Raw genomic sequence first — 26,719 nt, forward strand, 5'->3', positions numbered from 1 at the left:
TGCCATACCTTGTGTCCCTTAAGAACCGGGGGTTAGCCACCACGACCATGTCCTTGCATGTAGCTACAACCACCATCTTTAGTAAATTCCTCTGGTTCCCCACCCCCTGCAATTACTTCCAATTCCGAAGGCTGTTGGAAGGCTGGCGCAGGCACCACCTTACAGCCCCAGATGTGGGGAGACCAATTATGTATGGTCTCCTCAGAGATACTGTATTTTTCCATGTATAAGACTAGGGTTTCCCCTCTAAAAAATAATGTTAAAAATTAGGGGGTGTCTTATACATGGGACCATCTCCTATCTCCCCCCATTTTCTTAAATCTGAGTCCCCCAAAATAGGGGGCGTCTTATACATGGGGGCGTCTTATAGATGGGAAAATATGGTATATGGAAAGTTCTGGGCACCATCTGCTGGACGAAATATGAGAAAGACTTTTCCGGTGAGTACTGATGCTCTCTTTCTCAGGGCCTACAGCCTATCCCCCCCCTCCCGGTTTGAACTTCTTTGTTTTATAAAAATATTTATTTATTTCTGTGGTAGTCATTACTCTTAACAATGACATCAAATTGCATCAAAGTACAGTATTAATGAAAAGAATGCATTTTTCTTAAATGATTTCCTGTAAAGGACACACAAGCCCTATTCAGGCATTATGTACACAGGCAAGTTGCCCGGTATGTAGGTGTGAGCGAGGGGGCTCCAGCAAGAACAAGTATGTTAGCTTTACCTGCTCTGTGCCCCAAAACACACAGGAAGCACACATAGATACAGGAGGCTCTCTGCTGCAGAAAGTCACCTTCCAACTCAAGGCAGCTGATGAAAATGGATGTGGATGGGGGTGGAGCTAACATGCTTGTCCTGCTGCCCTTTCTCGTGTGGTAGCTCACCTGTGTACCGTGACCTTGCTCCAGATGAGCCAAGTTCTGTTGACCAAATTCCTCAGTGCATTGATATCTGGGTGGTTGCTGAATACCATGGAGCTCATCAAGCAATGAGTCCAGAGGTGCTGTTGCTTTGATCCCTTACCTCATGTGACTGTCTGCATTTAATCTCCAGAGAATAGATTTATCTTGCATATTCAGTGTTTTGGAAAACTGTGTTAGGGTTGCTGCCTTGCTTCGATTAATTTCCCCTGCGTGGTTTTGTCCACAGTTACCAAGCTGTGCAAACCTTTCAAAAAGCAAGAGGACTCGTCTTGATAAGGTTTGCAGCTTTCACAGAATGAGTGAAATAATAGCAATAATAAAATAAAACAAAGAGAGGCATATTTATACAGCATTTGTAGGGACTCTTTGTTGCTTTCAACGCTTATCTCTATGTATGGCTCGAGTCAATTTCAAAGGTGCTCTACAGCATTTTGCAATGGATTTTTTTTCTTATAGAGCCATCTGGTTAGGTTAAATAAAGTGCCATATATTTCAACCTTGATTTGCAGGCAGGCATGTCAAAAGGTCTATTCTAAAGACTCTGTGTTGTGATAGAACTTCTTGGCCTGCGAGAGGTAATGAGATTCCATCCACACAATTTGACCTAATGATTCAAAGCAAGATAGCAGAAGGCTCCGTGAGACATATGCATCTCTTGCTTTCTCTTCTAGATAAAGTTGAAAGCTTTTCTCCAATTCTCTCGAATGGGAAGCGAATATTTGCCGATAATAATTTACACTGAATGGAGGTCACATTGTTAGCTTTGTTATTAACTAAGGCTGAAAACCCTATATATGCTAAAGCAGTGGCTTCCAACCATTGGCTTATGGTGATTGCACCAGGGATGAGGAATCTGTGCCCTTTCAAAAGTTCTTGGACTACCATACCTACTGGCCTTGCTGTCTGGGACTAATGGGAGCTGGAGTCCAATGACATCTGGACTTCCCCAGGTCCCTCATCCCAGCATTCAGTCTATGGCTGGACTCCAAGAGCAGGGGAGGCAGCCTCTCTGTACAAAGTACCACTGTAATTAGCAAGTCTTTGTCTCAGTGGTAGGTGGGAAGAACTCTGAATGAAATAAAGCTCCTCCTACACAACATGGACAAGCTGAAGGTAATTCACACTATGATATGGCAAGCTGAGTCCTGAAAGGAGAAAAGGCAGTCCATCCTTCCTATGTCAGAAGAGTAAATGGCTGCTGAGTAGATCCTCCTGAAAGACAGGATGACTTCTTAATGATGTTTAGAACAGGATGTTGTTGTTGTTGGCATCTGTCTGTCTTGAGAGACAATGGAGTGTGCCTCCAGGGGTGAAGTCAGACCGCTGGAGAATGACAGAGCCTGCTATGGCTGCAGAGGCCCGTATTGCCTCCTGTGTTGTTTTTGCTGCATTAGCAGCACCAAAGTGATCTGTCCAGGGCACAAGCCTGGGCAGTGTGTATGGAGGTCCAGGGGTGCCCAGAGGACAAGACCCTCTTATTGGCATCACCAGTGTGGTCTAAAGGAAAGCAGAGCAATGCATTTGGCACCAGCTTGGCTGCAGGAGTTGCCGGAAAGAGGAGTATAAGATGCCATCCAACAATATTTGAGACTCCACTCCGGATTTGTGTAGGGTTTACTCCTTAGCCTTTTCTTCTCAAAGATGCAATGGAATAGGACGACTGCTTGCAAAAGTAAAGCAGTCTGGAATCTCCTGCAGTAGAACAACTCTACTGGCTTGCAGAACTCAGCCAGAGTAAATAGCCTGGGAATCACCAGGGCCAGCCAAAGATGGCTTAGGCGACTGCATGTAAGATCTGTGAGGTGTGCTCCAGAATTGCCTGCAATGTTGCCAAGTTTGTTAGGGCACAAGTAGAATGCCCAGTCTGGTGGCAGTGCTCTGTGGCCAGTCCAAAGATCTTCACTCCTTGGTGTCCTTTGGTGTCTCCCATTTTAATTGCCATGTTGTTTTACTGCAATTGCTTTATTTCATATTTCAGTTATGGGCTGGGGGAGGCTGCTGTCTGAAGTCCAGGAGAACCATGGCCGGTGTCTGAGCTAGATGGACTAGTGGTCCAAATCAGTATAAGGCAGCTTCTATGTTCCTCTTCCACTTGTTGGCACCATTCTCCCCATCAAGCAGCGCCACCTGTTTCTGATTTGGACCACTCTCTTTTCACCAGCATATTCAAAATTCAACAAAGTCTTCATGAATTTACATTTTCGTTTGCAAATCAAAAATGGCACCTACCCTTAAATACAAATCCAGTGTAAGAATTTAGTGAAGTTGACAAAAGATTGGTATAAATAGACGAGTGTAATCCCTCCACCACCTGCAACCGCATGGCATGATTCAGCCAAAGACACACGTTTAATTCCCTTAGATTTTAACAGCAGAGTTAACTACATCCTCAAGTCTCTGGCTGAAACCAATGGCACTTCAATATGCCAGTTGCTACTGGAGTGTGGCCATGTTAGGCTTGAAGGGCATTTCTAAAAAAATCCACCTTTATACAACTTTTAAAGATAACATATAAAGAGAAAGCCCTGCATAGCTTTCCTGCACAACATTACCACTAAAATAATAGATCTTCATGCACAAGCAATTGTGATACAATTAAATATCCCTGAATTAATTTAGAAACAGAGATTGCTATTCAAAAGCAGCAGACTTTTATAAGAAAGAGAACATGTGCAGGGGAAAAAAAATTGACTGCAAACCACAATTCAATTATGCAGATCATGGAACTAATGTGGAATAAATAAATTGTGGACTCTGGCTTGGACCTAATAGACCGAACAACATGTTAAAAAAAAAGAAAATCTAAATTCATTTAAAACTACAAAGTGCATATATGTGTGCACTATTTCTCAAGTATATGTTTCAGTATTGTTGCCTAAAATAAAATGTAAAACACAATTTTTATGGTGCAACTATTAATTAATGCATTTTTCAAACATGTTTTGAGACAAGAACCAGTTTTCTTTGGTGAAAAGAGGCTCCCCATGAAGCACATTTGCCCCTTAGAGGTGGTTTTCACCATTTCATTACATGTCTTGGCAAGTAACACGCAATTCCACCTGTGGGCAAATTTCCCTGAAAACTTCTATCTTTTTTTCTGAATGCTTTTTGCTTGATGGTAGGTCAAAAGAAGAAATTGCTTCCCAGTAAGTAACTCAGAGTCAGTTCACACGAGTACTGGGAACATGACAGTTATTAGAGAACCACTCGATGGCATCAGGTCTAAGATCAGGCTTTTTACATGCCATCACATGTTTGATATAACAACAACAACAAAATTAACGATAATAATGCATTTGTAACCCAAACTAGACATCAGCCTTAATTGAATATGGAAAAGAATAAGTTTTCCCCTACTTCTCTCATAAGGAACATAAGTGTTGCAGTTTAGAACCATAAGGCTCTCAGGTGCACAAACTAGTTTAGTTACTCTTGAGTACCTGGATTTAGGATTGAGTCTTAGATGTAAGGTTCATTTATGCATTACTGGCAGTGGGGTAGGAGCTGCTTCTTAGCAGTTTTGTCCCACATCAACTGCAGGAATGCCATTATCTGCAAGCTGAGGCCAAGAGCCAGGTGGCAAGGAACCATGTCACTCGGCCCTGTCTATCAACTCAAAGATCAGCAGAATACTCGGAAAGGAATTCTCTCAGCCCCGAGTGACTTGGCCATCTTCATCATCCTTCCAAGCAGCAAGGTGAATCCTACCACTTGTCAACTGCTCTCTCACGTGTGGTAAGTGATCCCAAGCACTAGCAAGAGTGATATGGAAAGAAGCTACAACCACCAGCTGACCCACGATTCAGCTTTTCCTATGTCAGATCATAAGTGGTTAGTATCGCTTAGTGAAAAACACAGCACTATGCTTAAGTGTTCAATAGTTGGGCTATAAAGAGCGAAAAGAGACAAATGAGAGAACTTTCACTCATGCTCTACCTTTGCATTCCAGAATGCAAATAATTAAAAATTAACAATGCATAATATACCGCAGAGTATCTATGAAGTCTTCCATAAAACCAGTGGACTTCTCTTTCAAGACCTTATTTTTTTTTGCACCCAAACAAAAAACATTCACAGAGCATCTACTGTTTTACTAATTCATCTGCGTATGAGTCCTCTTGTACCCGAAAACTCCAATTGTATCAAAGGAGGTTTCCTTACTTTACTGGCTCCCATGACTCCCGCTCAAATCCCCTGTGAATTGACTGTGCAATTGAGGATTCCATGAGATCGACATATCTAACAACAAGTGGGGCAAACAGGTCTTGAAGATGTTTGTGGTATTTTCCATTGCACAAATTATCTAGAATAAATAAATCAATAAAAGCATGGTAAGAAGCAACCCAGACTGTCATATTTATCATACAGCATAAATTTTTGAGCTCAAAACAATACTTTACAGGGCAAAACAATTCAGCTAGAAAAGGTCCTGCCAAATAAAAGGCTTTGCTACCAAACCATTTACTCTACATTTCAGGGATTCTGATGAGGCTAGTAACTGCAATATTACCATATTTCTTCAAACGAGCAAACAATAAAATCATACTCATTAGTGGCAACACAGGTATTAGCAAAACAGTTGTGTTCTTAGTACCGGGTACAAAATGATGAAGATGCTTTGTACCGATTAAGACTTTCTTAGATGCGTCACTTTAAATCCTTGGATCTTTGATCCCATATAAAATAAACTGAATACGAAGGCATCGTGGGAACTGTAGTTTTTTTTATGAGTGTGGAAAATACCATGAAAAATCCCTGTATCCAGCTCTTCGGAACTACAGCTTCCATGTGTCCTTGAAGGGAAACTGCAACATGTGCAGCACAACCTGATGCAGGTCTGCTTGGAAGTATACCCAACTGTATTCAATGGGGTTTAATTGCAGTCTTAAACGGGTTGAAGTTTGTGGTATAGAATGTCCTTAGGCTTGCACCCAGTGCTCATCATGAAATTTGTAAGATGCAAGCTCAGATGTTATTTCACAGACATTTGTCTTTATTTAAGATTCACCTTTCAACCCTCTTCACACACCAATCCCACTCACATCTTTTTGCCATGAAATGCTCTACACTCTCTGCTTACAGGTTCCTACAACCTAGATCTGAGTTTGGGAACCTGTGGCTCTTTAGACAATGCCAGACTCTAACTCCCATCAGCTCCAGCCAGCATAGCCGATGGTCAGGAATGATGGGAATTGTAGTGCAACAGGATCTGGAGGGTTGTAGGCTCCCCATCCTAACTAGATAGTTCTGATCCATCAGCTGGGAATCACTAACTTACATCAATGAGCTACTGAACAAATTGGAAGGATACGATAGCCATAATAAACAAAACAAAATAAAAAAACCCAACACAGTGATCTGCACGTGCATTAGAAACTTCTGCAAATTCCTTCATTGAAGTTTTCACTATGGCTGTCCATGCTGTCCACAGAGCAAAGCTGATTTTTCTCTTTGAAACATGACTTCTTTTTCTGGTTGCATGAGCAACTGAAGTAGAAACTTCAAAGAACTTTGTAGTGGCACATGTGGTTCTCCCTTGCATTTATTATTCATGCAGAGTGGTATTCAGCTAAGGTTTACCTACTGAAATTGATGGCCTCAACACAGTCATGCTAATAAAAAGCATTGCTAACAAGTACCACCAACCAACTGCATAACTGGCTGGTGTTATTCATTTATAAGCTGGTTTCAATGAGGCAATAGAAAGGTTTGATACTGTCTTTGTACAGGAGTTTACATATGTAAGGTACATAGTTCCCTGAGTATGAATAAACAAGAATGCCTTTCTTCCCAAACCACTGAGAGTCAAACGAATTATCAAAGGCCACTTTTATTCCACAAAGAACCAGAAAACAACTGTTTTGCCCTATCAGAGAAGGAACATTAAATGGCCAAATACAATACATACAGTCACTACGAAGCGAATCATTTAGAAGTTGAAAGAGTGGAAAGCTGTCCCAGGTATCTGGGGGCTGGACCTCTAGAGCAGCATCCATATCCACCGCAAACAAGGAAAGGAAGGTTTCCGCATGCTCAACCATTAAATCTGACCACCAAGCAAAGGCCTTTAAATGGAGCAGGGGGGAAAAAGTGAAAGAAGTATTAGTGATCTCCTAAACCACAGTGCATTTTCGCACTTGTAATAGGCATTCTGAAAACAACAACTACTAATGGGGATCCTACTGGAAACTAGCTTTATTGTAAAGAGAACAGCAGTACAAAATGCTAGCATAGTGCAGATATGGTGTATCCATCAAGCCCCTGCTACTTTTTGGCAGGAACTTCTCCAGGAGCGTTGAATCAGAACTGTATACTTCCTCTACACATCTGTAATGCAACAGAGGATGCATGCCTGTTCAGTTTACAATAACCCATTCAATTCCTTTTAGATCATGCTATTTGCTAGAGGGGTAAACTAGTTCTTTGTCTAAAATATAAAACATCTGGGAGTTTCTTCACTGTGTTTGTGGGTTTTCTCCTTTTCTTTCCCACGATCCTATCAAAAATCCATCTAGAATCTGACTGACAACTGCAATGTGAGAACAGCACTTGCACGGGAACTGACTGGCCCTAAAACATCTCACATTAACAGTGCAAAGTCAACCAGTCAATTAAAAAAAGATCCCTACCTTAATTTAACTCATTTAAGTTTTAAAGGAATTAAAGATGGTTTTCCCCACTTAGAATGGAAGAATTACCACCCAGTTTTAGAAGGCTGGCATTAGAAGAACCACCAAGCATCAAGCCAGGGTGTGCCTACAGCAGGAAATAAATCTAAAGTTGAAAACCAAGAAATATCAGTGAAGTAACTCTTTTGTCATGCGCATGGGTCCTCGAGAATTCACTGTACAGCTTTTCTGAAGTGACATTCACATCATACATGACTCAGATGTGAATGTGTTTGGAACACATGCATGCGTGTTTAAAATCACTTCTGCTGAGGAACATGCAGTATGAGTGGAGTTGTCAACAGGACCTTGTGCAGTAACTGTTAGGCAATACGGAAACTATTCAACAGCTTAGTGTTTATACAAGGTAAAAAAAAAATGTCATTAGCATTTACCAAGTGGAGAAAAAAAGTTAGACTTGAAAGTGAGGAAAAGGCTAATTATATTTGATTAAATAGCCATTTTTAAATCTGCTAATGCGGTCCTGCTCTGTGTTCCATCCTCCGAGGAGGTAACACTGTCAATCTGACTGGAGCAGTGCCTTTTGTGTGGTGGCCCCAGAGTTATGGAATGTGCTTCCCTGAGAGTTCTATGGTTTGTATCCAACTAGGTCATACTCAGAGAGAGTAGACCCACTGAAATCAAGGACCAAGAAAACCACAACTGACTTTAATCCAGTGCTTTTTTTCTGGGGGAATGCAGGGGTATGCATAGCCCTAAACATTTTGTGATTCTAAGTTTGGCCTCATTGAGGGGCAGTATTTCAGTATAAGTAGGAAAATGAGAGTACTCCTAAACATTTTTTTACAGAAAAAAGCACTGCTTAAATCCATTGGGCCTACTTTGAGAATGTCTTAGTTTTGTACTATCTATGTATTCTTCTCCAAGCTCTTTTCAGAAGCAGATGAAGACCTCTTTATTCTGCCAGTCATTTCTGGAGTTAACAGCAGATTTCCAATTGCTGATTTATGTAGTTTTAAATTATTGTTTTATACTGTTTCAGTTAGACATGTCTTCAATTAGAAATGTTTTGCGGACATTTTTGCTGGAAGGTGGCTAAGAAACACTGTGCATAAAATGAATAAGTACATACAACTGAACAGAAATGGTTAGTGATTAATCATGTCAATTGCAAGGGTATATTTTTATCAGTGGATGGGGGAAATGGTTCAAATAGGAATGAATGGATGGACTGAACCCCTACTTTGTTTTGCAATGCATTATTTTTGAGACATTAACAGAAATTGATAATCAACATTCAAATTATTCACTGAAGGGCCCAAATTGCCAACTTTCACATTTTAAACTATTCCTTAACCTACTCCGGCATCCTTTTTTACTACAAGCAGTGCACCATGACATGGATTATATTAATTTTTAACAGGAGGTCCTGAGGAAGGCAGGAGGAATTGTACCTCTGATGTGCTAATTCAGACACAAAGGAGCTCTCTTTGTTCAGATACTGGTTTTTTGTCCTGGTTCCCACAGAAAACTCCTATGTGGATATGTGCCAAGGGATTTGAATCTCTATGTAGTATTATAATGCCACGACACTTTAACATTAAGAGCTCTATATTACTTTATATGTAATTGCAATTGTTTTGCTATTTTCTATTAATGTCGCCTTTGTAGATATCTGATTTGTACAAATATCTGATTTGCATCATATCCAGATTTTCAGGGGAAATTTAATTCTAACAGACTAGTTGTTACGGAAATTTCATGCAGATGAGTTCTGCTGGATCACACCAAAGGTTCATCTAGTCCAGCATTTTGCTTTCCACAATGGCCCATCAGATTCCTTTCAGAGATTTCAAGGGATTGTAATCCTAAAAAGTTCTGTATTTCTTCCCTGGCAAAATATTGCACAGTGTTCACAATTTTCTGCTTTGTTTGGCTCCGGTTATCGATTGCTTTTGTTATCTTTACAGGGTTTGCTTTATCTTCTGGACTAAAATACTGTGTTATAAATTACAGTGGATTGGCAGGGGTGGAAGAAACCTATCAGTAATAATGTCCACACACAATAAACATACCTATGAGTTAAAAAAAGAAAAAGAGAGAAAGAGAGCTAATGCTTTAGAAATTCAGAAGAAAGGATCACGGTCATTTCCGAAGAACAATGCTTTTCACTCTGTAAGTAGCAGTCAGCTTGCACTCAGTAAGTCTGTTCATTCATGCCAAGCTTATTGCCCTGTGATCACAGTATATCGTTCCTTCTTTCTCCAAAATGAGAGAAGTAACATGGTGTTACTCAACAATCCAGTTCAACACAGAAAAGTTTAGTTTGCCACCTACTTACCTTCTTTGTCCCAAGCATGGAAAGGAAGTATTCTCCCTACATCACCACACTTACAATTCCCTACACCCATGGGAACTCATGTATATATGCATATCTCACAGGAGGTAAAATACATATATACATACTCCTACATATACATACATAAGGAGAGAGAACGGCAGTACTGAGACTGCCTATGGTAGCTACTGCCTTATAAAATGCCCTGTTACTTAGGGAAATGTTTACGAACAAAGAGACAAATGGCATAGACTTAAAGGCTATAAGATGTCTGTTGGGATCTGAACAGCAACTTTAGCTTTTGCAACTGTTCAACAACACAGTTCAGGGCCCTTTTGCTTAAACTGAATTAATTGTACAGCACATATTTAATGACAATCTTCACTGTTCTCTGGGGTTTTTTTGGAGAGGGGGAGGTAGGGGTGAGGAGTGTTGTGCGTTTGCTAATTGTTAACAAACCCACTATGAACTAGGAAGAAATCTTTTTGCGCATTAACAGGTGTGTTAATCCACTGTGCATTCTACAATACCCTTCCCATGTGCTCATGCTGCTTGTCTTAAATGGTTGTCAGTAAGTGATGTAAGGATGTGTGTGAAGTCTTCAGTGAACCTCAAGTGACCCGAAAAGTACTTATGAAAACTCATGGAAAGTAAGAGAAGGGAGTGTTTTCATTTTGTCTTTTTAATGCTACAAAGTCAGTAAATCTGGAGGGAGAAGGGGAAAGGCAACTGGCCATAGCATCTATAACATCACCAATCTACGCTACACTTACTTATTTTACGGAGCAATCCTAATTCCCAGCAGGGCTGAACAGAGTGTACAAGTCACTGCTGCATCTGTGGCACTGTTGCTTGTGCTGGCCTGGCTAGGAAGGAGGGGTGGAGACAGTGCTAAATGCTATCAGAGAAGAAAGGCCTGGATCAGGCCAGTTGTGGATAGCTGGGTCGACTTAAGATCCAGCAGATTTCTTGGCCAGCCAAGCTAACCCTTTGCTGAAACACCCCATTTCAAGGGTTTGCGCTGGTGGGGATGCCACTAGAGACCATGCTTTTGGAGGGTGCAGTGGGAACCTCAATGGTGGCAGAGCTCCCTGTGCCCTGCCAGTGGATCCCAGCAGATCCAGGTACTGCCCACATCCTAACCTCCTTCAGGTCAGGGGTTAGGATTGATCTGTTGCACATCAGTCTTCTTGATCTATAAAACCCAAAATGGATTTGCATTGATTCTGTAAATCAGGATGGAGAAGCTGTTGCCCTCCAGGTGTTGCTGGACTACAACTCCCATCATCTCCGCATATTGGCCATGCTGGCTGGGGTTGATGGAAGCTGGAATCCAACAGCAGCTGGAGCGCTACAGGTTCCCCACCCCTGCTCTAAGAGATAACTACTAAGGGTCCTGTGTGGTTGCTGTTAGCCAGTGTTCCATTTGCATTCTACTTGGGTAACGTTGGACTAGCAGAATCATGTGCGTATGTACTGGTCGCTGCAGGTATGTCCCTTGCCAACGTTGCTCCATGTGGTAGCTCTCAACATGTGGTGAACTGTTTTCCCTTACAGAACCTATGCCTCAAAGTCATAGCCATTGGCCGCTTGTATCAGTTGTTGCCATTGTCTTGCTATTGAACAACTGCAGATTTCTCATTCCTTCACGAGGTGTATGAAAAAGGTGAGATAGTGAGGTGGGAAGCAGCATTATTTGCCATAGGTATGCCACCACAGCTGCCCAGAATCATGCTCTTTCTGAATTAACACAGCTAGTCTTTCAGCAACATGAAAGCAGAATTTTCTCCACTCCTGAACCTTGGATCAACACTCTCTCCATATGTACATATTGTATATATATTTATATATACCGTATACCAAAACAATACACACAATGGACAAAATCAGAGGAAGGCTATAGCTATCCTAGCTAATAGTTTGGCACTTATTTTTATTACCAGCAGGGGGAAACTATATAGAGATCAGGTGTACGCTGAGCAACAGAGGTAAACAGGCTGAGGAAAGAGCCCAGGCAGGTAGAACAAGTGTTGGGATGTAACTGCAGTGCTTGTAAAAATAAATCCATCGCTACATGCACGGGCTGGAGAATTTCCCCCCACATTGGCCCTGCCATGTAGGGCTACAATTCCACAAGCAGTTCTGACAGAAGTTGCTGTTACATTCCTTGGCTCCAGAGTTACAAAGCAAGGATGACCCAGGGAAGATCCCATTAGGAAACATGGCACCGAGAGGGCATGCACGGAAATATGACAGGAGGTGACTTGCTTCATTCACTTTAGTCACATACCTCTTTCCCCTGCCAGGATCATCCAAGATTGAATGAACAGTAGAAAAACAGGGAGGAAATTTAAATATGCAATCAGGCATTAGTTGGGACTCGTGGATTGCTGTGCACTAGAAATAAATTAATTTTACTCTGCTTTTATTAGACATCTGATTTATGGTTGTTGTTTTTTTTAATGGCGAAATTATTTATGTTAAAATGTATTTAATACAATATAGAAACGTCAATGAAAAGGAAAGGAGAAAATAGGGAATTAACGCTGCAGTGTTAAAATTTATAAACAAAGGATAGTTTTATCTTAATTTTAAGAGGATCATTTATATAAAAAAAAGGTTATCACAGATCACTACATTTTTCAAAGAACATTGGATATGAGTTTACATGCAAATTTAACTTCATATATGCACCTGTATATGGGGGGATGAAATCCTGGCAACACATGAAGGCAAATGCACACTGACTACTTCGGAGTCAGAATTTCATTTTTTGGATTAATAAATGTGTGCTTTAAAATCCTAACAGGATTCTAAGCTGCTTTAAGAGTGGCAACTAAACCAGCTCTCCCTTTGCTGGAGAACTTACTCACTGAAAGGCACAAGTTGTGCCAAGACTTCTGGCAACATGAATAGTAACTGAAGCTGTATTCTTGGGCCCTGTTATGCATGCTTTAGTTCCTTGCATATTAAAGCATATGAACAACTGAACATCTATAGAGTCCTGACCTAGTCTGGGCAGTTGTCAATTCATTGGTTAATTTCTATTATTGGCTGTTTGGTACATATAATATGGCTTTTGCACAACAAGAAAACTCAAACTTCAACTCATCTTAGCCCACCTCTTAAATTAGAAACCTTTTATGTTGTAGTTATTCAGCAGGTAAAGAAAACTGGCCAAATTTTGGTGCATCCCACAATGATTTAATAAATCAACATAAAATTATTAGTGGCAAACTGACTTCAAAGCTGAGGCATACCAGGTGGAGTAACCCAGACAAAAACACATTATATTGGAATGCAAAGTATATCTGCTTGGGGTTCTGTTCTTCTTCTTTTATTTTTGCAAGGAACAGAAGTAATCAAATTCTCTTATTGCAGATCTCTCCTGCAAAATCCATGTAGTTTTTACATTCTGACATAATGTTTTTTCCATGGATTTCTCCACAGGTAATCTCCGAAACGTTACATTGGAACAGAACCAGAGAATATAATCTGACCACTGGTGGATACGATCCATAACTGAACTGCCTCTTTAAACCCCAGCCCAACTGAACCAGCATGTAAAGTGATGGTTAAGCAATTATGCCCATAGTTGTTTCATCAATCTTATACAGTTGAGCCCTATATGCATCTACTCAAAAGCATGTCTCATGAGGTCAACAGGATTTTACTCCCAGGTACGTGCGTAGGGGACTGTAGCCTTAAAGGTCTTTCCCTGTAAAATTATTTTTCTTTTTAGTGATATTTAGTTTTATTTTTGGGGGGTAGACAGTGGATTTGCCTTGCTCACACCCTATGGCATAAAGAACTAGAGGTGCAAAACGCAGAGGGATGACACTTGGTCCAATAGGTCCCTGCTCAGAAATGTTTAGGCCACAGCTGCTCACCTCTGCATGGTGCTCTTCGTTCTGCTGTAGGACTTCAATTACCAATTCCGCCAAGCGAATTGTATCTTCTAGCTTTTTGGCAGGTGTGACTAACCGACCTACATTTTCTGTAGTACAAGAACTTGAATTAAAATGGAGTGAGACAGGATAGGCTCAATGTAAGGCCAACAGATTGGTTGCTTTTTTTTTTTTTTAAAGAAAGAACAGAAAAGAAAAATCCCAGGGTAATTAATAATAGTAATTAAAAAGAAAAGAAAAGAGGAACCTCTACTTCATGCAAGGGTTAAAATGCTATGTAGTTAGTACTGAGCAAACCATAAAGCCACGTTTGTTGTTATACCATGAAAACAGTGCTCCAGCTTTGGATTTAAATATGCGGTACAAATTGTTTTACTTTGCAGTTGAGACGGTATCAAGTAACTACTTGAAAATACATTTCCTAGAGACAGCATCTTGGTCTTATCTGCATAGGGAACATCTGATTTCACAGTTTATGCATACATATGGTTGTGCTGCGCATCTCAAACACTGTTTGTGATTTTGAGTATTATCTAAACTGATCCAGAAATTAGGAATGTTAGAATAAAGGATTTAAGCTAATTCATCCCAGTTGACACCAGTGGTGTTACACCAGCTTACATCTACATTTGCATGTCACTACGGTGCTCACTGTGGCCACTTCAACAGGGGCTGATGGGAGCTGCATTCCAAACCACCTGGAAGGCATCAGGTTGGGGTAGACCAGGGCTATTTTCAGCCGGAACTTGCCAGAACTCAGTTCTGGCACCACTCAGGTGGGCACCCTGAGCCCGGCTTTGGCTGGGGAGGGCGGGATATAAATAAAATTTATTATTATTATTATTATTATTATTCTATGAGAACGAGGGAGGCAGTTATTGTCACATGGTGAGTTCTGGCACCTCTTTTTCTAGGAAAATAGCACTGGGGAAGGCTGCATTAGCAAACTCTAACTATACCCACACCAACACCAACAGATCTCTCACTGAGCCTCAAGATAGTGACAAAACACAAGGACTGCCAAAATGTGCAGTGCCCAGTGCTCCTAGTAGTTAGGTAGAAGAACGCCATATTTAGGGCACACTATATTACTGAGTTTGGGAGCTTACCCCTCTCCCCCCCCCCCCGTATGTATGAGGGTTATAATAAAAGAGGTTATCAATAACATTATGGTTATCCAGATAAACCTGGCAGAGGGCCTTTTCGGTAGAGGCCTCTGCCCTGGGGAACGCCCTCCTATCAGATGTCAAGGAAACTAACAACTATCTGACTTTTAGAAGACATCTGAAGGCAGCCCTGTTTAGGGAAGTTTTTAATGTTTGAAGTTTTTAATGTTTGAAGGAAACCCATCCAGATGGGCAGGGTATAAATTAAATTATTAAATATCCAATTATGTTAAGTGATTATTATTTTTTTGCCTTTTAAACTGCAATTAATCCAGAATGCAGCAGCTAGACTGGTGACTGGGAGTGGCCGCCGAGACCATATAATCACCAGTCCTGAAAGATCTTCATTGGCTCCCAGTACGTTTCCGAGCACAATTCAAAGTGTTGGTGCTGACCTTTAAAGCCCTAAACGGCCTCAGTCCTGTATACCTGAAGGAGTGTCTCCATCCCATCGTTCAGCCCGGATACTGAGGTCCAGCACTGAGGGCCTTCAGGTGGTTCCCTCACTGCGAGAAACCAAGTTGCAGGGAACCAGGCAGAGGGCCTTCTTGGTAGTGGCGCCTGCCCTGTGGAACATGCTCCCAGCAGATGTCAGGGCAATAAACAACTATCTGACTTTTAAAAGACAACTGAAGACGGCCCTGTTTAGGGAAGTTTTTAATGTCTGATGCTCTATTGTTTTTAAAATTCGGCGGAAGTCACCCTGAGTGGCTGGGAAAACCCAGCCAGATGGGTGGGGTATAAATAATAAATTATTATAAATTATTATTATACAATGCCTTGGCTACTGCATCCCTTTGGGGCTGTACCTTCCACTCACACATCTGAACCAGCAGATATAACCACAAGCTTACCTGCAAGAATTTGTCTCTAGATGAAATGTAGATTCATCCCAAGCTTAATTTTCTTTTCAACAGCATTTTTTTTAAAATTATAACCTCCTCCATTTTAGAGAACCATATTGTGGACAACTGGAGCACTGCTCAATGAAACGGCATACTTCTCAATCATTTCATACTTAATTTAATTCATACAGATTCACATATCTCATGCAAAATGTTATGCAACAACAATGTTATTTTGTGCTGACGTTGATATTTGAAAATGTTGCATATGTCAGACATTGCTAGACAAAAAAGGTGGACATTTTGAAACCAATGCTATTTACTAGAAGCGCTGCGCTAGGAAATTTCTCTTTTTCAAAGCCTACGGTCGAGACTACTTTCCTATGATCTAAACTAAGAGCAAATTAAGGAGAAAAAGGCTAAACTAGAAAGATATATTTAATAAAAGAAAGGAAAACCATTACGGTTACTTGGTGCTTGCTTAGGTATGCCTTTCAGCATCTGATTTATCATGTTAGTCTGCGTTTGAGTGGATGGAGTGGGCCCAGCTGGGGGCTTGGGCACTGACGACCGAGCTGTTCGTGAATGATGTAAAGAGACAGCAAAAGTAAAGACACATGTGACTTCATAAACAGTGACAAAAAAAGATGAAAACTTTTGAACGAAAAGTAAGCAGAAATGATAAAAGTACAAATGGAATAGCTGCTGTTTTGCTTATCGTCAACTCAAGTACTACACAATTATGACAACAAACATTTTTTTCTGAAGTCGACAGATTCCACTATGCTACAAGAATTCACAATCTAGGATGCTTAAAATTCAGTGCGAATGCTAATTGTTATTTCATGTAGCCAAGTGCAAAAAGCAGGATTTTAGTACAGTCAATTAGTTGTGTATGGTTTTTTTTTTAAAAAAACTTTATCTGCATGTGTCAAATGTGAAATAGCATTGCATGCCTTTTATACCCATATCGTGGCAAGAATTATTGCCTACTATGGATTTCTTCTAGATATTGTGAGACTTATTAACTGAAGAAAAGCAGAAAGTACAGAAACAAATTGTTTTGCAATGACTGCATTTTGAAAAAAGTAAATAACACCATTCTGGGCTAAAAGGATTGCTATACAGCATTCTTTGTGCAATTTAAATATGTACTCAAATCTCTCGCTTTCTTAAAAAAAAAATGTGTGGCTTCTGATTGTTTCCAGCTCATTATTTTCCACTTGGAATTGTAGTGGCTTTTATATTCTGGGTTGAATCATATATAAAAACTTGCCAGCTCTATCAAATATGTTACTTTGCTATTCCAAATGTTAGAATACTGCAAATCAGGACTTGACCCATCTGTCATATAGTTTGTGATATCAGCCTAGGGGGAGAATATATATATATATATATATATATATATATATATATATATATATATATATATATATATATATATAAAATTTCTGTATGCACACAACAAATTCTATATGATGAATGTACCTCTCCTATAGTTTCTGTTATGTTCAAGATCAACATTATAATAGCCAAAGCACTTCTCTAAACAATTCTGTCTGCAAGGAGTCTGGCATATTTATCTACATGGTTTGTTGCCAGAAGCCCTTTTCTTTTTGCTTGCATTTTCCAGAGATGGAAAAGAATGAGGAAAGAAAGAAAGAAAGAAAGAAAGAAAGAAAGAAAGAAAGAAAGAAAGAAGAAAGAAAGAACCTAATTGTTTAGCTCTTTACAGGAAGATGATTTCTGGTAAATTGTAATTTTGAAAGTGTTCTAAATTTTTTATAAATGGCTGTATGTTCAGGGCAGTAGAAACACTTGCCTCTTTGAAGCACAACTGTAAGGGAGCAATCCTATATACATGAAGCTGGCATAAACTTACACCAGATCCAAACTCCGTTCAGTCATGGGGCTACTGTCTACTGAGCTGACCTAAGTCTGGCAGAGGGGAAGCAAGTCTTTAAAATACGGTTTGGGTTATACCACCCTTTATAGCTTAACTAATGCTAGGTTGCCAGGTCACATGACCAAGCTGAATGGTCTTAGGATCTGGCCTAAGTCCTCCCCCCACTTTGGTCCCTCCCACATCACATCCCTGGAGCGCCCTTTCTTCAGGGCTTACAACAGCTTAAGGTCTGTCAAGCTCAGCTCAGCCAAGGATGAGGGAAGATACTCCAGCGTACCTCCAGCTGAGCTGAGGGTGAGGAAGTTAAGCTGTTGGATCACTGCCTTGTCATGGCAAAGGGACTTGAATAATTCAGAGAAGCTATGAGCTATGCCGTGCAGGGCCACCCAAGACAGACAGGTCATATTGGAGAGTTTTGACTAAATATGATCCACCTGGAGCAGGAACCAGCAAGCCACTCCAGTATCCTTGCCAAGAAAACTCCATGGACAAAGACAACAGGTTTGCCCAAACTGCAGGAGGCAGTAGAAGACAGGAGTGCCTGGCATGCTCTGGTCCATGGGGTCATGAAGAGTTGGACACGACTAAACGACTAAACAACAAGAAGCCTGGCATCACCAGGAACCTCCTGGCTCAGCCAGAGATCTGCTGGATACTAGCCTGCTCATTCCAGTGGATATTGCTTTAGGATTGCTCCCTTAGGCAGCAATCCCACACAAACTTTGCCTGCTTGGATTCCACTGAAGCCAATGGGATTTGAGAAGCCTGTGTGAAGGATGGTATCCCAAATCTTAATGAACCATCCATCCCATTCTAAGAGGTATACACTCTGTCACACAAACAAAAGCCAAATAATCGTACCCATAATGGTCAGCCATAACCATAATGGGTGACCTGAAGGTCTTAGTTTTCACGTTCCCTTTTGATATGGTGACTTTTCCCACATGGCAATCTAACAAGGCATGTTTGGGATGACAAATATGGGGAGGCCTGTCGGGCCAAGTTGCTGCTCTAAGCACATAGGCCCTCCCTTGTCAATGAGTGGATATCAGGGGCAAGAGCAGTAGCTGGATGGCTGTCAGGGTCAGGATGGAAAAGAAGGAGAAAGGATCTGGCTGCCACTTCACATATTGCATATATGCATAGAGGAATCTCTCCTGAAGTGCCCTACTGAGCCAGAACCTCAGTCCACATTCCTCACAAATAATGTACAAAGAACTTGGAAAGCTTCACTGAGCTTTATGACATTTCTGAATGCTCTTTATAACATTTATGTTAGGAATACCTATACAACTTATGTGACTAAATTTCTTTCTCCCTTTTTCTGAAATGGTTCCCCTTTCCTTGAAATGAATCCATCAATTCATGTCCCAAAACATCTTAGTCTAATTTCTCATGGGCTAAGGAAGGGAAGGGATACTAGTAAAGTTTTTTGCCTTATGCTAAACACATTATTTCTGATTTTGTCTAGTATTTCCCTTTGTTGGGATATTTTCTCCCCATGATGCTATGGGTCAAGGGGGCAGAATTTCACAGAACCACTGTGAGTCAAGAAAAGATTGGAAATGGAAGCCTTTTTCCTGCTGTAGGCCTCTTAGGAAACAGCCATCCTATCTAGCATGCAATCTGGACAACTCATAATCTCTGATTTATAGGAAAAAATATCCCAGGCTAGTCTTGGTTAAAACCCTTTAAGGGCATATTAAAGCTCACCTCAAAAGGAAGAGTGAGCTTTACTTGTCTTTCTGAGTTGGAGAAGACTTGCTGGCTTCCATGGCCTCCTGAATTTCTGTCCTTATCTCTGTATTTTGCACCCATTCAGTCTAATGGAACAACATCACACCACTGTTTAATATGGAAATATTTAAGATGGCCACAGGTGGGTAATTTTTCTGGACAAGGTTAGCTTCCTTGGCTCCGCTGGTGTGTTTGCACTATGCTGACCTTCAGACCACTTCAAGCAACCCAGCTGCCAGGAAGCTAGTATAGCAACTTTGCCTCCCCTGGCAAGCCTCTTCTGCCTGTGTGTGCTTGTGTGTGTCTGCCCCCCAAAATTAAACTAAAACAACGAATGCTGATAACAAGAGCAATGTTTGGAAAAGGCTGTCGTTCCCTTACACCAAATATATGCATGGGTCAATTATGTCGCTGCAGACAATTTTCATCTGACCTGTTCCCATTGAGTTATGACGTGAATGGCATTTCCTCAAAGGAATACCAAAGCCAGAGGACAATTGCACCCACGAGACACGGCTTAGCTGTGCAGCAGGCCCTGCAGTAACTCAACTCTGCACCAGCCTTAAATATGTTCCAGCTACTGAACTTGCCAGCAGCTGCACATTTCTGCCAGTTGCTGCAGACCTAGACACCTACAGTGACCTAGATGAAAAATATATTTCAGAGCTGATTGGCATTTAAATCCCGCATCTGTCAAACACGCCTGGGTTGCGCAACTGCAGTTGGGGTGTGCTTGTTTGTGAGTGCCCGCGCACATGAGTGGGTGCCCAAAGCAGAAAAATATGGGGAAGAGAGTGAAGCAGAAAAAAGGGTGGGGAGAGCGAGAGCGAGAGGAATAAAGAAAGAAAACAGCGTAAAGCAAAGTGGCCATAGCAGCTGGCCTTATCAAGTATTTTTTTTAAAAAAACAAAACAGCTTAAAACACATGACCTATGGATTGGATTGTGCAGTTCTCAGCGCATTGATCCACTACTCTGATTTTTCTTTTTTTGAAATGAAATTGTAAAAACAAAAGGAAATAGGAAGAAGTATTTTTGAAAGCAACAAGGGAGGGATCTGTGCATATTTCCCTACAGCTCCGCAACATGCACCACAATAGTAATTAAAATACCCCTGCTGATTCCCTACTGATGCCAACAAGTGCATATAGATGGCTTCTGCCAAACTCTGGCATGAGATGTAATTGCTTCATGCTAGGTTATAAAGGCAGTGGGCGGAACCAGGAACACTGTCACACTACAAAAGTCCAAATTCCAGGACCACCCTTTCAACTTTCAGGATTACATTAACAGCATTTTTTTTTAAAAAAAAGATTTCTTTTTTATTATTATTTATGCATGTGTGAGTACTAAAGAGACCTGATTCGCTCTAGCTTGGGGACTTAGGGACAGAGCAGGGCTGGCTGGCATTTGGATGGGCAGTGTCCCTGCAGAGATCAGTTTGTAGGAATTAGCATCTCCATATTCTACATGTCTTTTGTAGCTGTTGTGATTTACCTGATTGTAACAGCTCAAAAGAGGGCCGTTATAATCTCAGAAACAATAGTGGCAGGGTAGACATTCCCATATGGAGGTATTGATTCACACAATGACTCTGAGCTGATTGCCCTGCTGAGATGCTCAACCTCTTCTCACATCCACTGCACAGAAGTGAAACTCTCAGGATGGTGTGAAAAGCAATATATTTGCTCAGTACAAGTACCGAAAAGCTGGTATCATACGGGATAAATCAATACCAACGGTGGGTATGAAAACACAGGAAAACTTCAATACCATTTAGAAGCTATTCCACTATCTGAAAACTGCTCATTTTTGCCACCTTGTGGATATTTTTCTATGATGATTGGGTATAATCTACGGTGCTGCAGCACTTTCTGTCTTTACAGTCTAGGAATTACTTTATCTTCTTTGAAACAATAAATAGAATCAAGCACACATTCTGTCCACACCGTGCCACTAGTCTCATGCACAACTCCTGTCCTGCTTTCAGGAGATCCCTTCTAGCTGGACTCCTGGTTGGAATCACAAGCAAACACTCAGCTCTGGGGGAAAAGACCCCTGGGAAGAGAAGGCATCTTGTAAGTTTGCCTGTGACTTATAAGAGAGAACAAGCAGGGAAACATTAGCTCCCTTTAGGCTCTCAGTGCTTTCTGTTTCTGATGGCTTCCTGGAACCCAAGCCTTCAGGTTCCTTCAGCATATTAGAGATGCAACAGCTTCACTGTTAGGTGTATCATTGCAGCATAACCAGTTACTAGTGTAGAACAATCCCAGATGCTTTCTGGAGAACTCTGTAGCTATACACTCCTTATATTCAACTTTAAAGTGTTTCACACCCTTACTTCCACTCTTTCATTGCTAGAGATTCCTTGGATAGGCTGCTGAAACAGTTCTCCAGCTGCAACAACTGGCCACTGGTCCTCATACTCACCCTAAATGGAGACGGGATGATGGAGGAGGCTGAGGACACCTCTGTCTGCCCTGTGCAAATGTATATTTGTTGCCTGGTAACAGGCTCAGGCTTCCTTTCAGCTTAATTGCCATCCCGGGCTGGATGTGGACCCGCATATGCGTGTTGCTCTATGCTGCCGAGATTGACCGACAGCATGAAAGCAGCATCCATGTATGTCCCTCTTAAAATGGGATTTTTTTTTTAAATGGCAGGAGGGTTGAATGGAGATTGTCCTGGGGTTTCAAATCCTGCCACCTCCAGTGAAAAGGATCAGATAACAGGTGACTGGAAAGACCTCTGCCTAAAATCATGGAGAAGGGGCTAGAGAAAGAAATAGTCTTGTCCCAGGACAAGTCAGCCTCCTTTGCTCCTATGGGGAATTCCTCTGATATGAAAGAATCCACTCTTTCCCTCACGTGGGGCTTCAGTTGCATGTAGTCTGGCCACTACTCAACACTTTAACGATGTGGAAGTAGATTGTTTTTGTTTGCCTTCTAAAAGGTTTAAAGATATTTCACAACGTTGTGTTAGAAGTGGCAATAACCATCTCTTTGTTTGCAAAATGCAAGGCGGTTATGGGTTGATTGCGCTTTACTAGTTACAGGTTCAAATAACAACATTTTGGTTTCAATATCTGTTCCATTGTTCTTACTTTCATTGCCTACTCCATTTAACATGCAGGTTGTCTTTTGCAGCTAATCAACACCTTCTGACTACTCCAAACAAAATATATTCTTTTACCAAATCACATTAGGACTATACATGTACAAGGAATGCTCTGTTTTATAAGCTGTAATATGGTATGAATTGCCTTAAGCCACTTACAGCAAATCAAGAACTATCACTAAGAACACTCTTAAAATCTACCTAACTTTGGCATGTCATATTATGCTTCTCTAGCAGAGTAAGATAACTGCAGTGAAAATTAGTGAGAAGGACCCTTTAGTATTGAAGTTATTCAGATATCTGTGCAGAACTGTACCTATAGAAATGTACCTAAACAGACAATGTATTTTAAAATTCCATGTGCAAATATAAATGAATCTTTTGCATTACGTTTTATGATATGCTAGAATTCACTGGAGCTTGAATTCTTCTACTGAGTGATGTTCTACATCACATGAGAATATTTCTGCTCACATGACTGTACTTCCCCCACTTCTCATTCTCTTTGCAGGTCCCCAAAATCTACTCTGGAGGGTTGGGGGATCTTCTGGAACAGATTACTAGGAGTACAAAGGAGGCACATTGGGGAGGAGAGGAAGGGAAAGTTCCATTGTGAAATAATAAATCTGTATTGCAGCTTGGTGGACAACAATGGATGTCACCAATTGACTTTAGAGTGACTTTCATGTGGTTGTGGTTTTAATACCCACCATGTTCCTTTGGTGTCAATTTGAGGTGTACTGCATCATGATACTTTCTGAACCAGAAAGCAAGCAAAACACAGTTTAATTTGAAACATGGACACAATGGATGCAATCCGGACCCATTTTTTAAAAAGTGGGAGGAAATATATAGAATGCCAGAAAAATGTAACTGCAAGGTTGTTAGTGTAGCTCAAAGACAGCTAATCCACAGATATAACTTGCACATAAGATACGCTGAATAACCAAAATATGGAGACTATGTTACCTATCACAAGGGACTGTTGCCAGTGACAATCCCTTACATGTCTGGTGAATATTCAAAAATATAGAGATGTACCAGTGAACCATGTTCACTGGACATGTTCAGATCCACTCCATAATTCTGGACAGTCACAATATACATGTGGCATGGGTACTATTCCCTCGTGGTTGTCTCCTTATTTTGCTAATGTACATTGATGCATGATGCAGATGCAGCCTCAATTGTACTTTATGGATGCATCAAGTTGATGTATGTAAGGCTGCTTGTCCTTGTCAGAGCCACCATTAGTCATAAATATCTGTTTAAATTCTGTATAAATCAAGAGCACTGGATGCCCTTGATATTGTGACAAAATGATTACAGTGGTGCCTCGCAAGACGAAATTAATTCGTTCCGCGAGTTTTTTCGTCTAGCGAATTTTTCGTCTTGCGAAGCACGGTGTCGGGAAAGTTTTGGAAAAGCTTCAAAAATCACCAAAGTCTTCAAAAACCTCAAAAAAGGCTACCACACCGCGTTCTATGAGTTGCTCCTCGAAGTCAAGTCGCAACTGTATTAACGGTGTTAAGAAAAAGGAAACAAACTTGCAAGACGTTTTCGTCTTGCGAAGCAAGCCCATAGGGAAATTCGTCTTGCGAAGCAGCTCAAAAAATGCAAAACCCTTTCGTCTAGCGAGTTTTTCGTCTTGCGAGGCATTCGTCTTGCGGGGCACCACTGTACCTAATAATATTGTTTATGCAAAGGGAAGGGTAGGCAGTTTTAGTTATTTGTTGTGTTAGGGGGCGACAAACTGTTCAATTAAAAGAATAGATTTCCTAGTATTTTAGTATAGTTCATTCTGGGGTGAGTGGAATTCTTGTATGAAAAAATGAGATGCTGAGCCACTTTGTGGTAGCGTCTCTCAAAGATGACTCTGATGCAATCCAAGGCAGAATTTGCAACAAAATTATGCATTGCAGAAATATTTTCTCTCTCTAAAAACACTTCAAAATCCAGACAATCTGCTTTCACAGAACATAAACGAAGGACTCAATAAAAATAAAAATAAATAAATTAAATTAACAGTTCAGATCTTATGAAATTTCAAATGAATTTTTTTTATACCCAGAAGTCATGAAAAAGGTGGCATGTCTGACAAATTTTTACTGAATTATTTTTCAAAGTTTTTTTTAATCTGAACTGTATTCTTGTTTCATTACATCACCACATTACAAACAAAAAATAATAATACAAGAAACATGACTTCTCTCTGACTGTATTGTTAGTTACACATTAACAGGAAAACAATTCAACCCGAATAGGGTATTAAACAGAATATATGAAAAACAAAAATGAGATTAAGTTTAGGTATCAAACAGTGGTTTGAACAGAATGCCAGATTGCTAATAGTACTGAGTTCTAAAATGTCCTCTTAGGGTTGTTTTTGTAAACCTTTTTCTTGATTAAACTGTGTCTCGTCTCCTAGTAAGATGGCACTGAATTTCTGTTCTACTAGATCTACTTAGGGGAGAAGGAGAACACTCATTACGGGAATTAAGACAGCACAAATTAACTCCTTAAGTATTACTGCAACTCCAACTTCTCTCTATAAAGGAGTACATATCTTAAGGAGCTACGGAAAGGAAAACAAAGATCAATAAAGACTCAACAATCCTAGCAATGTATAATATACAGTTGTTCACCTGCATCCTTTTGATTCTCTATATGAAAGAGAGAGAAGGCAACAAGGAGAAAAGAGAGAGAAACAAGAACAGATATGCAGGATTAATGAGCAAGTGGATCAAAATGCCCCCCAGTTATGTGTGATATATGACATTCAAAAAGAAAGTTGCCCAAATCTCTCCCACCACCCAGAAGCATGGGCAATCATCAAAAACGACTTGCTTTGCCAAGATAAAATGTTATGTTGTACAAAGAAAAACTGGGGTTTAGGTGGTTTAAGCTCTGAGCACGCATACTGGCTATTAGACTGGTAAAACGAATATACACCATTTGTCCTATTCAGAGCTCTCTATAGAGGAATATTCAGGAAAAAAGATCCTTGGAAAGCACTCTGTTTGAGAGAAAACAGACAAGAGACGTGGAAGATCTAACGTACAGGGAAGACATTTTTCTGCGGTCATATGCACAGATTGTAAAGAACTTTTGAAACACATACACATTAGGGAAAGATAGAGATGACTCTTTCCCAGTGTCTTTTTTTTCTGAACTCTAGCTCATTGCTCCCCCATGTAGTTGCTGTCTTTTGATTGTGTACCAGTGACAAGTGTTTACAAATTGGGGTTACACAGAAGCAAAGTAAAAATGCATTCAGGTCACAGACAGAAAGAAGAACTGAAAAAACTTACAGACAAATTGGAGTTCGTCACAAACAAAAACAGCTGATTTTTTTCTAAGCTTTTTCTTTTCTTTCTTTTTTTTAGGCTGATAAAAAGTGACTGGACTTCTCACACTGGGACTTTCACAGACAGAAGCAACAGACAAAGCCAATGCTAAAAGACTTGAAGCAAGGAAAGTGAGTTGGTTTGGCTCTGGATTGTACTGAAGTAATGAAAACAGAAAAGAGTGAAGACGGTATGGAGAGGAGGGCGGAAGGTACTCACGAATGGTTAAATCCATCACTTGAGAGGCCAAGCAGAAGACAGGATGCTCATACATTTCTCTCTTTTTCCCTATAAAAGAGGATTTGGGCATGCAAGAGGCTTAGGTCAGAGGTAAAGAGGTTATAGGTCATAGGTCAGAGGAAAACTTTACATTAGCTCAAAAGGAAAGTAGCTGTAGAGTATTTTGGGATACACACAGGAAAAAATAATAATAATTAAAAAAAAAAAGATTTAAAATTGGAGGTTTACTGGATTAACCATTCAGCATGCTCATGAGTCACAAAAGAGATTGTGACCATGATTCTAAAGGTTTGTTCTGAATTGTTTGCAGGAATATAATGGTCAGAACGTCATGAATAGAAGGAAATAGAATTTGATTGATTTAAGGCTCCAAGATACTAAGGAGTTTAGCCTTCAGTATCTAAGGCTTTCACAGGTATTTCTTCATAAACATAGCCTCAAGCAGCATTGCTGTGAAATTGTTTCTTATCTTAATTTTAATGCACTCAGGCTAGTTAGACCTCGAAGGAGGCATTTGGTTTCCAAATTGTAGACTCCACTGCAGAAATGGTCAAACAATG

At 40.5% G+C, this 26,719-nt stretch overlaps 1 protein-coding gene across 8 annotated transcripts in view; it reads right to left on the bottom strand.

Moving 5' to 3' along the window:
• CADPS (calcium dependent secretion activator) overlaps positions 1-26,719 on the bottom strand; it is a 357,825-nt gene that overhangs the window by 83,854 nt on the left and 247,252 nt on the right. For 2 of the 8 annotated variants that reach the window (XM_081183970.1, XM_081183966.1), the window contains exons 17-21: positions 26,139-26,207; positions 25,218-25,235; positions 13,785-13,891; positions 6,836-6,992; positions 5,089-5,230 (exon numbers count right to left, since the gene is read on the bottom strand). In XM_081183970.1, the coding sequence (XP_081040096.1) occupies positions 5,089-5,230; positions 6,836-6,992; positions 13,785-13,891; positions 25,218-25,235; positions 26,139-26,207 (493 nt within the window). Of the gene's footprint in view, positions 1-5,088; positions 5,231-6,835; positions 6,993-13,784; positions 13,892-16,283; positions 16,389-25,217; positions 25,236-26,138; positions 26,208-26,719 lie in introns of all 8 variants that reach the window. The other 6 variants (XM_081183971.1, XM_081183967.1, XM_081183972.1 and 3 more) reach the window with 4 other exon arrangements.

Source organism: Podarcis bocagei (assembly GCF_964188305.1).
Source record: "Podarcis bocagei genome assembly, chromosome: 2".
NCBI lineage: Eukaryota > Metazoa > Chordata > Lepidosauria > Squamata > Lacertidae > Podarcis > Podarcis bocagei.